Here is a 14,203-nt window from a genome sequence, read left to right as displayed (position 1 = left end):
TTGAAAATAAGTAACAGATGTACTGTAAATAAGAAACGTACATGAACACATTGCAACAATAAAACACATGATAACAAAAAAATAAATAAAACTGTGGTACACGAACCTAAAAAAAAAACATAAAAAAAAACAAAAGAAACACTAATAAGATGACAAAATGTGTAAAAAAAAAAAAAAAAAAAAAAAGAAGAACGTAAAAAAGGTACCGAGCACTTGATCACTCCGCCACGGTCTTCTGTATGTACGCATAACGCAGACAAACATGGAGGTTACGGTTAAGAGAGCCTAGTAAGAGAACAGCTACACAGAGGCAAGGCATCCAATCCTGATATCTGGTGACGACGCGGCTTTTGTCCTTGTGTGTCCCGTCACCATCCACTTTGACATCTGAACAGTCTTTGACATCTGAACAGTCTTTGACACGTTTCATATCCTCACAGGAAAATAACAACAAGTCATCGCAACGCGATGTGCAAAACGATAAAGGTTCAGTCCACTACATAACGGTCTCTCACCTTTTAGAAAATGCCAGATTACTACAAGTTAAAACTGGGCACTTAGTGACATCAAAAATCTGTACACAAAATGGAGAAGAAAGAGAGAGCATGTCTTCTGGTACCGAACTTCACTATTGCTTAGCTAAGCGTCTACATACTGACTAAGGACTCATCTTATCCTACAACACGTACTGTATCTTTACATAGAGAGGATGGGAGGGGATGGAGAGGCTACCTTTCCACAGAGGAACTAGATATAAGCAGCAAACTCAACTGGTAGATGCTAAGTGGGATCCTTGGGACGACCTGACCCTACAGCCTCACACTAACCTTAACCTTAACCCTAACCGTAACCATAGTCCTTACCCAACCCTAACCGTTAACAGTTTAGAATCTCAACTTCAATGGGTTGATGTCAGAATCTAGCCATCCCAAGCATCCCGCTTAGCATCAACCATACCCAATCAGGACGTTCATATCTACAGGTAGGAGCTTGAGTATCACATCACTCTGATGGATGTGTAGAACACCAAGCTCGACAGTCAAAGTCCAATCAAAGGATACTTATATGGATGCTGCTGTGCTGTAAGTCACTCATATCCTCAAGTCCGTGTTACAATAACACAGTGGTTACAATGTTGTCTGGTGAAATATTATACAGATGAAGCAGGTCCTAATATGGTAAGTATCAACAAAATGGAAGCAGACAGAGGCGGTCCTAGGAGTGATGGGAACTAGCAGGCAGAGGTCCTAGGAGTGATGGGAACTAGCAGGCAGAGGTCCTAGGAGTGATGGGAACTAGCAGGCAGAGGGGGTCCTTGTAGGGATGGGAACTAGCAGACAGAGGGGGTCCTCGTAGGGATGGGAACTAGCAGCAGCTCTCTCCAGACAAGGCCATCAAGGGTGCTGTCTTGTAAACAAACAATAATCAACTATAGAAGTAGAGTTTCCCACTGCAGAGAAGAACATGTCACTGTCAGGGTATAAAGAGCTGCAGTCCTCAAGTCTGGGTCACAGCAGCCCAAGATTAAAAGATCCTGTTAGAATAAGAATCTGTTTACTTCCAGTTTACAAAGATACCACACACATGTACTGTAGGCCAAAAGAGGAAAATACCAAAGCAAAATCGTTGGTAAAGTGTCTGTCAGGTCCAGGATCAGTTTCCCCGACAGTATGCCCTGTACTGTAACATCGTTGGTAAAGTGTCTGTCAGGTCCAGGATCAGTTTCCCCGACAGTATGCCCTGTACTGTAACATCGTTTGAAACGGTTCCAAAATATCAAAATTGAGTTGACAGAATTGCATACCACTGTAACAATTCTGTTTTATTTTAGACAAAGTTGATCCATCGACGTCTTAGAGAAATGTGTGCAACACCTCTGTGTGACAAATGTGTTGGATATAGAAAACAGATTAACAGCAATACAGATAAGTTACCATTTAAAACATATGTCAAAGGTCGGACTGTAAGTTTGCCCTGCGACACACCAGTTCACCTGGCGAAACCTGACCTCCCAATAGAAAAACAACGCTAGGCTACTGTTAGCTTTGGTAAATTACATTTTGAATTACTCGACTAAAAGAACATTAAGTTTCCTGAAACGCCAGTGAATCCTGAAGAACCGGCGACTAAACTAGATTAGTGAGATTCACGTTGACGACGCAGACAAGCGTTCAGAAGGAGGACTCTCTGGAGGAGGTCAGTGGTGAAGGAGGACTCTCTGGAGGAGGTCAGTGGTGAAGGAGGACTCTCTGGAGGAGGTCAGTGGTGAAGGAGGACTCTCTGGAGGAGGTCAGTGGTGAAGGAGGACTCTCTGGAGGAGGTCAGTGTTGGCGCTGAGGGGACAGGCTACTCAGTTGCCCCACCAGTACAGCTGACTGTTGAGCAGATGCTGATTGAGAGGGTGTAGAAGAAGAGAGATGGGGAGGCACTCAGAAAGCAGTCTGCGCCACAGGGTAAGTCTACAGACAGGAAGCAGTCTAGACCACAGTCTGGTACCAGTCTACAGACAGGAAGTAGTCGAGACCACAGTGTCAGTCTGGTGCCAGTCTGCAGAAAGGAAGTATAAGGGGGTTATCCTGTTACTTCTGGCCAATGGCACTCTCTTCTCCACTGGGGTGGACGCGGGTGGTGAGGTGGAGGCCAGAGGGGGCTGGGGAGGCGGTGTGTCCCCTGGCTGGCCCTGGCCCTGGCCCTGGGAGGGCGTCCTGCGGCTGGGGGAGTCCCTGGGAGCCGGGGCCGGTCCTGGGCTTTGTGGGGGCGGGGGTGGGGGTGGGGGTGGTGGGGCTGGTCAGACCCAGGCTGCTCAGGGCATCCAGAGTACCGTCAGGGTCCACCATCACGTTGATCACTGTAGGGGGTGGGTGGGGGAGGATTAGACAGAGGAGCTGGTGTGTGTGTGTGTATGGTGTGTGTGTGTGTGTATGGTGTGTGTGTGTGTGTGTGTGTGTGTGTGTGTGTGTGTATGGTGTGTGTGTGTGTGTGTGTGTGTGTGTGTGTCTTACCTTGTAGCTGCTTCTCTACTCTCTTCAGCTCCAGCAGAATAGAGGAGATCTCCTGTAAAGGTGGGAGGGGGGGGGGGGGGGGGGGGGGGGGGGGAGGAGGGAGGGGGAGGAAGGCAGGGAGATAGATGAGAGTAAACAATGAATTTTAATTGTAATGGTTATGGCTGCAGAATATTAAACACTTATTTATTGAACCTTTGTTTAAGCAGGAAGTCCCTTCAGATCAATGAGGAAGACCTGGCCAAGACGGCATCTTAGCAGTAACATACAACCTCATTGGCCACATCTTAGCAGTAACACACTCTGTATGCCACTCTGGGGGAGGGGGAGGGAGAGAGAGAGAGGGAGAGGGAGAGAGAGGGGGAGGAGAGAGAAGAGAGAGGGATAGAAGAGAGAGAGAGAGAACCTGACAACCTCATTGGCCATGCTGTACCTTGTTGGACGTTTTGAGGAGCGGTATGTCGCTCTCAGACCTCAGTTTGCTCTCAATCTCGTCCCAGTTCCTGTCCTTGTCTTTGAACAAGATTCTGAAAACAGCAAATCAGACAGAGGAGAGTCCATCACATGTTGTCTTTGTACAGGAATAGTGCAACATATACAAATACTGTATAGATGTATAAATCTCACTGAGGAATTACCTTGACATCAATCATTTCATTTATTTCCTTTCAGAGCTTGATTTGTTACCTGATTTTGCCGGCTGTTTTGTCGACAGACTGTCTGATTTTGCCAGACAGCTGAGAGACGGAGGTGAGCAGCAGACTGTCCAACACAGCCTGTAAGACAGACAGACAGGCAGACAGACAGACAGGCAGACAGACAGGCAGGCAGACAGACAGACAGACAGACAGGCAGACAGACAGACAGACAGACAGACAGACAGACAGACAGACAAACAGGCAGCCAGACAGACAGACAGACAAAACAAATAGATACAATATCAAACACGTGAATCAGAATCCTGACTGGACTAATCCATCTATGATTGTATTTCTGTAGGACTTGTATGTCATTAAAACCAGTAGCAACCCTAACTCTAACCCCAACCCTAACTCTAACCCCAACCCCAACTCTAACTCTAACCCCAACCCCAACTCTAACCCTAATTGTACTTCCAATACGCCTAAAGGAGGGAGACAAGGTAGCAAGCTCTCATTCCACCCCTCCCTCCCCTACTTCCCTCTCCCCTCCCCTCTCCCTCCCCCCCTACATTTCCTCATCTCTCCCTCCGATCCTCTCTCTCTCTCACCTCGTCTCTGTTCCAGGTGCGTCTGCGGAGGGCGTGGGGGTCCAGGCTGTCGGGGGCGCGGGGGCGGAGCTCCACAGGGCGACCGTTGATCTCAGGAGCCTTGGTCTGGACCAGGGGAGGGATCTTCCTGAAGTTCAGACTCTCATCAAACACACGGTCCACCAGCTACATCACCAGGGGAGGGGGAGAGAAGGGAGAGAGAGAGATTATTATATGACTGCTTATAACTGATTGTTCAAAACCATCAATGGAACATTATCATACAATACCCTTTAGGTTTGTTACCTGTATATATACACTGTATATTTAAAGTTTATAGTTATGAGTTGGACAATCTCAAAGAATATCTATCAAATCCATGACAAGAGTTCAGTAAAGGTTAACATTAGCAGAAGATGAAGGAATGGTCACTGGTCATGAAAGCCTGTTAGCATCATGAGCATATTGATAATAATAACATCTGGTTGTGTAACAGCTGTTAGCCTACAAGGCAAAGGGCTAAGCCAAGGCAAAGGGCTAAGCCAAGGCAAAGGGCTAAGCCAAGGCAAAGGGCTAAGCCAAGGCAAAGGGCTAAACCAAGGCAAAGGGCTAAGCCAAGGCAAAGGGCTAAGCCAAGGCCGCTGAGTGCTAGCAGAAGCAATGGAGGAGGAAGGAAGAACAGAAGGAGAGAGAGAATAAGGTAAAGTGAAGCACCTTGAGCATGCCCTCCTGCGTGCGGCCTACCTCTTCCCGGGTGTCGATGGCGGAGCCGGGCGTGGTGGCGGCTGTGCTAACCGTGGTGCTGGGCGCCGTGCCGGAGGAGCTGACCGAGTCGATCTCTCCGGCCACGTCGTGGATCTCCCTCGCCAGGATGGCCAGGTCCTTGGCCAGGTCTTGGCTGATCCTACGCACACAGGGAAATAACCTATGACATATCAGACGGGTTCGAGAACTGAGGGACACAATCTGTTCTAATAATAATAATAACAACAACAATAATACTACATTCAATTTGTATAGTGCTTTCTCATGGACTCAAAGCACTCTAAATGTCAACAAAAATATAGGAGGACAGTCACAGAACATACATAACATACATTAAAAGCCTGCCTGAACAGCTGGGTTTTTAGCAAGGTAAATAATATCAGACGGGGTTCTAGAACTCAGGGACAGAACCTGTTATAATATCACTCACAGTTCTAGAACTCAGGGACAGAACCTGTTATAATATCACTCACAGTTCTAGAACTCAGGGACAGAACCTGTTCAGACATCAGAATTAGAGAAACAATAAGGTTAAAGGTTAGTTATCTAAGAAATGTGGTTACATATTATTGGAGAGAGCGTACACCTAGCACACACACGACACAATGAACCATTCCATATCTATGCCACTAGATGGCGGTATTTTGATGTGTCACATAGGCCAAGTATGGACTCAGTGACAGAGGCACGTGATAGTTATAACGAGTGCTTATGATAATAACTGCATGTGATTACTTGTAGTTCCTTTAATTGAAAGATGAAAATGATAGAACAACAAATACCTTGTTTAAAGACTTCCTAGTACTGTCTCTCCTAGAACGAAAGCATGATACATCTCTCTCTCTCTCTCTCTCTCTCTCACTCTCTCACTCTCTCTCTCTCTCTCTCTCTCTCTCACTCTCTCTCTCTCTCTCTCTCTCTCTCTCTCCTTCTCTGCTGTCTCTTCAGTTTTCCTGTGAAGACCAGGTCAAGTAGAAGAGAGGCAGGGGATGAAGGGGGAGACAGAGGGGAGGAGGGGGGAGACAGAGGGGAGGAGGGGGAGACAGAGGGGAGGAGGGGGGAGACAGAGGGGAGGAGGGGGAGACAGAGGGGAGGAGGGGGGAGACAGAGGGGAGGAAGGGGGAGACAGAGGGGAGGAGGGGGAGACAGAGGGGAGGAAGGGGGAGATAGAGGGGAGGAGGGGGGAGGAAGGGGGAGACACTAACTGATGATCCAGCCGTCCCTCCTCCTTAGAGAAGAACACAGCAACTCTCTGTCTGGAGTGGCCAATGTTCTACAGTGTCTCATGACCACTGTGTGTGTGTGTGTGTGTGTGTGTGTGTGTGTGTGTGTGTGTGTGTGTGTGTGTGTGTGTGTGTGTGTGTGTGTGTGTGTGTGTGTGTGTGTGTGTGTGTGTGTGTGTGTGTGTGTGTGTGTGTGTGTGTGTGTGTGCATGTGTGTGTGTGTGTGTGTGTGTGTGTGCATGTGTGTGTGTGTGTGTGTGAAAGTCCCTTCTCAGATCATCATCTGGAACTGTTCATGTATCACTGCTTCAGAAACCAAGCTCTGCAGGCTGCTATTGGCTTCTGTAGTGAGGACCTTCCATGGGCATGAACATCACTACTGTAGGAGGCTTTCACTACAGTCACATTTGTCTACATCATCATAATTGATCATCATCATAAACAATTAGGCTTTTTGGTCATCATTTAAAGGTGCAATCCGTAATTCAAACAACATCAAAGCGGGCTCCCCGCCACTTCTTTTGGTAAACAGAGGGATGTTGGCTGGAGAAATATATCCACTCTCAACTTCATAGGCGGAGCTACGGAGGCACGGACTGACCTCCATAAGGTCAACATTATAGTTTTAACCATGTTATGAAGCTATACGCTGTGTGTTTACAATTGCATTGTTTAGAAACAATAGAGTAAAACAAGTCTATATTTTGGTTCTTATGGGGTAAGACAGTTGAACTAAGCTCATGACACATTTATGTTCTATTCTACAAGAATCAATTTAAAAGTCCAAACATGGACGCGCCAATTCCAGACTGATTAGGCTTGGTCATAAGGTTAGGGTTAGGCTTGGTCATAAGGTTAGGGTTAGGCTTGGTCATAAGGTTAGGGTTAGGCTTGGTCATAAGGTTAGGGTTAGGGTTGGTCATAAGGTTAGGGTTAGGCTTGGTCATAAGGTTAGGGTTAGGGTTGGTCATAAGGTTAGGGTTAGGCTTGGTCATAAGGTTAGGGTTAGGCTTGGTCATAAGGTTAGGGTTAGGGTTGGTGGTTTTAACAGAAGATTTTAGGAGAGAAAGAGTCGTACTTCCTGGCCCGATAGTGACGACTTCTGGAAGATAAGAGAGAAAACAACCCTGTCACTGGGCTGAGCTGCGAGGCGACAGGCAGACAGGTAGACAGGTAGACAGGTAGACAGGCAGACAGGTAGACAGGTAGACAGGTAGACAGGCAGACAGGCAGACAGGTAGACAGGCAGACAGGCAGACAGGCAGACAGGTAGACAGGTAGACAGGCAGACAGGCAGACAGGCAGACAGGTAGACAGGTAGACAGGTAGACAGGCAGACAGGCAGACAGGCAGACAGGCACACAGGTAGACCAGATCATCATGCTGCACTCAGCTGCTTCAAGGCTTTCAGTCAAACAGAACCTCCAGTACTTCAACAGGCCCTGAACACACTAGGATAATAATACTATCATTCTATCATGACTGCACTGATCCTCTCTGTACTGCATGTTAAATATGTGTGTGTGTGTGTGTGTGCGCATGCATGTGTGTGTGTGTAACGCGTGTCTAATGCATGTGTTTGTCTGCATGTGTGTGTGTACTGTATGAGTGTGTATACCGGCGTGTGTGCCTGTGTGTGTGTGTGTGTGTGTGTGTGTGTGTGTGTGTGTGTGTGTGTGTGAGAGTAGATGAGTACCTGGCGATCTCCTCACTGTGGGCGGTCCAGTCTCTGATGTACTCCTCTTGCTCTCTCATTCGATGCTTCATGACCACGCCCCCCGGGCCAACGGCAGGGCTAGGTGTGGAGCCGGCCAATCGGGTGCCCCGTAGGACTGGGTGTGGTCGCAGGTGGGTGCGGCCGTGCTTGGGGGAGTTCCTGTTGGAGCCAAACTCCTCCTCAGAGGTGGAGCCGTACTCTGGAGGCAGACGCCGCCACCTGTTAGAGACTGCTGGGGCACACACACACACACACACACACACACACACACACACACCACACACACACACACACACACACACACACACACACACACACACACACACCACACACACACACACACACACACACACACACCACACACACACACACACACACACACACACACACACACCACACACACACCACACACACACACACACACACACACACACACACACACACCACACACACACACCACACACACACACACACACCACACACACACACACACACACACACACACACACACACACACACACCACACACACACACACACACACACACACACACACACACACACACACACACACACACACCACACACACACACATACACGCATGCACACACGTATACACATACACACACACACACACACACACACACATACACCACACACACACACACACACACACACACACACACACACATACACGCACGCACACACACACACACACACACACACATACACACACACACACAGTTAGTTAGGGTTCATTGAATATATACTATAATGTTATTATTGGTTAAATTGTCAAAGGCAGCTTCCTTATCCAATGAGAGCCAGCCAGGGAGTGAGTCAGACACTGGGGGTGTAGGAGGTTACATATGTGGGGTCCACTAACATGTAGCATGTAGCATGTCTCCATGACCACTAGTCTGTGCATACAAGTATACAGTGAAATGCAAAAATGGAACGGAATGGAATGCATGGAAGGGAATAAGGCAGGGTATCAAACACACGTGAATGATACCATTCCACATTAGGTTCCATGCACTGCAATGAGCTCTTCCTCCGATTTCTACCTCCACCAGCCTCCCCTGTGTTACATGTACTCATCACAGGGCCTGGGACCTGAGTCTAGGCTTTAGCTCAATGAGCTAAAAGTCTTGTGATGCATACAGTAGAAGACAATGCAAGACAACATGAAATGTGTCCCAGATTCACAGCTGGAATCTCTGCCCACTGGTACAAGGTTTTATTTGGACAGTTTGGTTTTCTTATTGTACATCCACAGTGGAATGTGACCAGCCCAATATTTGGTCACGTCACACCAAATGTAATACTTTCAAATGAATACAATTAGTACTGAAACTTAACATCACTGGAATAATTGAATTTAAATATATGTTTTTGATCCTTGTGAACATCCCTTTCAACATTGCGAACCTTGTTTCAGCTGAAGGGCGTAACTGAAGTGGTTTAGCAGCTGTTTCTGTAATGAAAGGTTCTCATTGAGGGAGGAGGCCATGTCAGTCTCTCACCACCGGGGGCAACGGACCCAGTGGAAGCTGAACATCACAACAGTGAACAGCAACACAGCCAGACTGTCTACGGTAGAAATAGTATAAAATAGAAATAGACTTCTATTTCTATTGTTCATACACATCGACCCACCACCCAGGACACCCCACCCAGGACACCCCACCACCCAGGACACCCCACCCAGGACACCCCACCACCCAGGACACCCCACCACCCAGGACACCCCACCCAGGACACCCCACCACGCAGGACACCCCACCACCCAGGACACCCCACCACCCAGGACAACCCACCCATGACACCCCACCCAGGACACCCCACTACCCAGGACACCCCACCCAGGACACCCCACTACCCAGGACACCCCATCCAGGACACCCCACCACGCAGGACACCCCACCACCCAGGACACCCCTCCCAGGACACCCTACCCAGGACACCCCACTACCCAGGACACCCTACCCAGGACACCCCACTACCCAGGACACCCCACCCAGGACACCCCACTACCCAGGACACCCCATCCAGGACACCCCACCATGCAGGACACCCCACCACCCAGGACACCCCTCCCAGGACACCCAACCCAGGACACTCCACCCAGGACTCCCCACCCAGGACTCCCCACCCAAGCGTCCAACAAGGTGTTAGAACCTTGCAGGATATGTTAAAAAGCCGCCGCATTCCACAATGTCACATCTTCTGCAAACCCATGTTGTCCTCAGTGATGACCCACGCCACGCTCTCTCTATAGAGGGGAAATATGGTTTGGATCCACTTTTCAAGTGAATTCAACTCCCATTTCTAGTATGTCTTGACCAGATCTGTCCACTAGATGGAGCCTGAGCAACAAAAACCAAAGCTCCCACAGCATTGCTTGTGTCTTGCATCAGCAATGAGGTCGGCTTGACCCGGGAACACTGGGCATGGCAGGGTTGGCGCTGTCACATAAGGTTTTACAGCCAATTAGATTCAAACAAGGCTTGGTCAGCTGTGTTTGGGCCATTCACAATCTCCCCTCATCCAATTGGAAATGGACTGTATGTCTGTGGTAATGCTAATGTCTGTGGTAATGCTAATGTCTGTGCTCAGGCTAATGGCTGAGGTAAAGGTAGCATTCAGGTAAGCAGATCCAGTGAGTTTGTTCTGTTTCTGTGTACGTTTGGAGCAGAACTTCAGGGTCATCACTGTAGGAGCAGCATGGAGGGGAGGGGACACACTGAACACTACACACACTGAACACTACACACACTGCACACCACACACACACACTGAATAACACACACTACACACACTGAGCGCTACACACACACACACACACTGAATAATACACACTACACACACTGAACGCTACACACACACACTGAATAATACACACTACACACACTGCGCACTACACACACTGAACACTACACACACACTGAACACTACACACACACAGCCCCAGTATGTACAGTACCCAGCAGTTCCTCGTCAGTAGGTTCAGGTTCAGGCTGCAGGCTCTCTGGACACAACACACAACCATGAACATGATTCACACTGACCACAACACGACCACACAATGAACATGGTTTACACTAGTGACCACAACAGAACCACTCACAGGGACGGATATGAGGACAACAGGAAGGGTGAACCTGTCGTCACTTTATGATGACGTCATGGAGGGAGAACGTGTCTAGTCTAGATGGCTGGCCTGGACTCACACCAGGGGAGGCTGGTGGAGGTAGAGGCTGGTGGAGGTACAAATCGGAGGACGGGCTCATTGTAATGCATGGAACGGAATGAGGAATGGTATCAAACACCATTCCATGCATTACAGTGACCCTCCGTCCTCTGTTTTCTACCTCCACCAGCCTCCCCTGACCGACATTCTGGCCATAAGGGCTGACTGGAGGTAGGACAGTAAAGACAAGAATAGAACCCAATAGAGACGATTCTCATTCTACTCCTTCTCTAAGTCACATGACTGAACACTCCTGGTTGTTTATCTGAGATGAGAGATGAGAGAAAAGAGAGAAGATAGAAGAGATAAGAGATGAGAGATGACCTATGACCTCACCTGAGGGGGAGCTGTGGACGGAGGTGGTGACCCTGGCCTTGGCGTCGCTCAGCTTGGACACGCTGTTGGCCCTCATGCGGGGCGCCATCTTGTTGTCCGTGGGGGTGGAGCCCCGCAGGCCCAGGCGCAGGGCGGTCTCCGCCGAGAGGCGGGGCGAGGAGGCGCCGCCGCGGCCCACTGTGCACTCCGAGTCGCTCCGGGCCGAGATGGACCCCAGACGGGTCCTCCTGGGCTGGGCCAGCATGTCCAGACGGGACGGGCCCTTGCGGCCCGACGGAGGCCTGGAGGTGGAGCTGGTGGTGGAGACCTCCGAGGCTACGGAGACGCGGTCAGCGTCGGCCAGGTCCGTGTCCGACGTGTCACCCAGCCGGGCCCGGCGGAGCAGGGAGGCCCTGGTGGGTCTGGGCTGGGGCAGGGAGGCCTGCTTCCCCAGGGACGAGGCGGGTGGCGGCCTGGAGGCTCCTGGAGCTCCCCCGGGAGCTGCTGTTCTTCCCGACGTTCCTGGCGTCCATCTTGGACTGGAGCAGGTCGTCGGTGGAGGTGAGGCGGGCGCGGCTGTAGGGGGCCGGGGAGCGGCCCGAGTAGCTGGTCTCCTGGTCGGAGGAGAGGATGTCGGAGATGGGGAAGGAGGAGGTCTGGTCGTCATCCGTGAGGTCCAGGGAGGGCTGGCGCACCCGCGAGGAGGAGGAGGAGCCAGGGGGCTGGGCGGGGCGGCGAGCCTCGGGGCGGCCGGCGTCCGTCCTGGTCTTGGTCTTCCTCTCCAGACGTTCCCGGGCGTTGGTGCTCGCCACCGCCACGCCCTTGGAGGCGGAGCCTAGGCTGCTCTTCTCCTTGTGGAGGCTGCTGAGGGAACGCCTTTTCTGGACCGCCTTCCTGTCTGCTGGCCCTTCCCCTGCCGCCTGGCTCACCGTGCTTGCTGTGTCCACGTCCGACTCTGGGGAGAGGGACCCCCGGCGGGGGGGGTAGGCGGAGGAGGTGGTCCGGTCCGTGCGGGTGTGGGAGGGGTGGCCAGCTGAATTGCTCCGGTCCAGTTTGTTGTCGTCCCTCAGCTTGGCCTCCAGGAAGGCCATGACCGCCTCCGTGTCCTTCAGGAGCATCGCCGTGTCCATGCTGCCAGCAGAGTCGCTCCGATCCCGGCCGCCCCCGCCCCCGCCCGCGCCCCCCCTGCCCCCGCTGCCCTGCTGGTGGATGCGAGGGATCAGCTCGGCGGGGACGTGGGTACTGGGCTTCTCGATGGTGAAGCTGCCCTGGCGGACCAGAGGCTTGCCTGACTTTTCTCCTCCTCCTCCGTCCCCCCCTCCTCCTCCTCCTCCCTTACCATGCTGGCCTCTGTCCTCAGAGCGCTTCCTCCTTTCCTCCCCTCTCCTCTCACTGCTGGGGGGTCGGAGGGGGGGCTTGGAGGAGGAGGAGGATGTGTGCTGGGGGGTCCTGGTCTGGTGGTTGTGTTTGCTGCTCATCGTCGCCCCCTGTGTGTCCACGGGGGTAAGGCACTCCCCGTCGCCCTTATGCTCCACCTGGTCACAGTAACACAACAATATGTCTCATTCATAGAGCACTCTCCATGTTTATAAGGTGAACATCTCAATCATAAAGCACTCTCCATGTTTATAAGGTGAACATCTCAATCATAGAGCACTCTCCATTTCATCTCAGAGTAAGTGCAGGAGAGTCTGCTGCTCTGTGGAGGTTCAGGCTCAGGTTGTGATTTTGTGATTTTTCCAGTCATTTCAAGATGTTTTTGTTGGTGACCAACTCTTTGCAGAATGCAGAAATGACAGTGTGGCAGAATGCAGAAATGACATTGACTGATTGATAGACATGTTGTCCGTCTCACCTGGCTCTGCTTCTCCTGGGGCTCAGTGTCCTGTTTCTCCCCGATCTCGGAGCGCAGTCCTTGGGTAGAGGAGGACGACGTCTTCCCTGGCCTGGTCCTCGCCTCGTCTCCCGGCAGCTGGGGGAGGGTCCGCCGTTTACGCTCCGACAGGCTGGAGGCGGAGCCAACGCTGCGGAGGGACACGCCCCCCTCAAACGTTTCTGCTTCTGGAAGACACGGTCACATGCCACAATGACATCAGAGACAGGGCGGAGCTACAATCCAGTCCTTCCTGGCTATCCTGACCATCCTTCACCCATGTGATAAGTCATGTGCTCATTATACTAAGTACAAATGTTTGACTGTGATTCAGAGGCATTAGGTGAGCTAAGCACATTAGAGAGAATACTATTGGTTCAAAAAACGTGCAGATCCATAACCATCTTCATGTCTTTTTATTTATCTTTATGTAGCGTTCATGTTATTGGTGGTAGACATCGGAGGACAGGCTCATTGTAATGCATGGAATGGAATGTGGAATGGTATCAAACACTCATTCCATGCATTACAATGCACGCATCCTCCGATTTGTACCTCCACCAGCCTCCTCTGTAGTGCACTTGCTGTAAGTGTCCAAGATGAATTTGGGACAATAAAGTTGATCTGATCGTGCCTTTCTCCTGGTGAATGAAGGCCAGTGACTCTGTAGTTTGTATGATCTGTAGTCTAATTTAGAACCAGTAATCTAAGGGTTAGGGCGAGGGGCTGGATTAGGGCTCGGGTTTGGATTATGGGCTAGATTCGTGCTAGGGTTATGGCAAGGGGCTGGATTAGGGTTAGGATTAGGGTCAGGGGGTTGATTAGGGCT

General features: G+C 50.7%; 2 protein-coding genes across 2 annotated transcripts in view; one reads left to right on the top strand and one right to left on the bottom strand.

Moving 5' to 3' along the window:
• Positions 1-13,655, bottom strand: LOC310805701 (centrosomal protein of 170 kDa-like; the record flags this gene model as incomplete). The annotated part of the gene is given in 12 exon segments (XM_083671501.1): positions 1-2,848; positions 3,003-3,054; positions 3,436-3,529; positions 3,690-3,778; positions 4,252-4,416; positions 4,945-5,155; positions 7,915-8,164; positions 10,920-10,964; positions 11,523-11,964; positions 11,966-13,036; positions 13,357-13,562; positions 13,652-13,655. Coding segments are annotated over 12 exon segments (2,898 nt in total). The 3' UTR covers positions 1-2,579.
• Positions 13,656-13,689: 34 nt separating this feature from the next.
• LOC310805700 (SH2 domain-containing protein 4B-like) overlaps positions 13,690-14,203 on the top strand; it is a gene marked incomplete at both ends in the record, with an annotated part of 6,509 nt that continues 5,995 nt past the window's right edge. The window contains one exon of the mRNA XM_083671500.1: positions 13,690-13,717. Coding sequence (XP_083527626.1) covers positions 13,690-13,717 — 28 coding nt within the window. The remainder of the gene's footprint in view (positions 13,718-14,203) is intronic.

The sequence above is a fragment of the Argentina silus genome (genome assembly GCF_951799395.1).
Source record: "Argentina silus genome assembly, chromosome: 6".
Taxonomy (NCBI): domain Eukaryota; kingdom Metazoa; phylum Chordata; class Actinopteri; order Argentiniformes; family Argentinidae; genus Argentina; species Argentina silus.
Note: the sequence above shows the minus strand (reverse complement) of the source record. Positions and strands in the feature narration are given on the sequence as shown.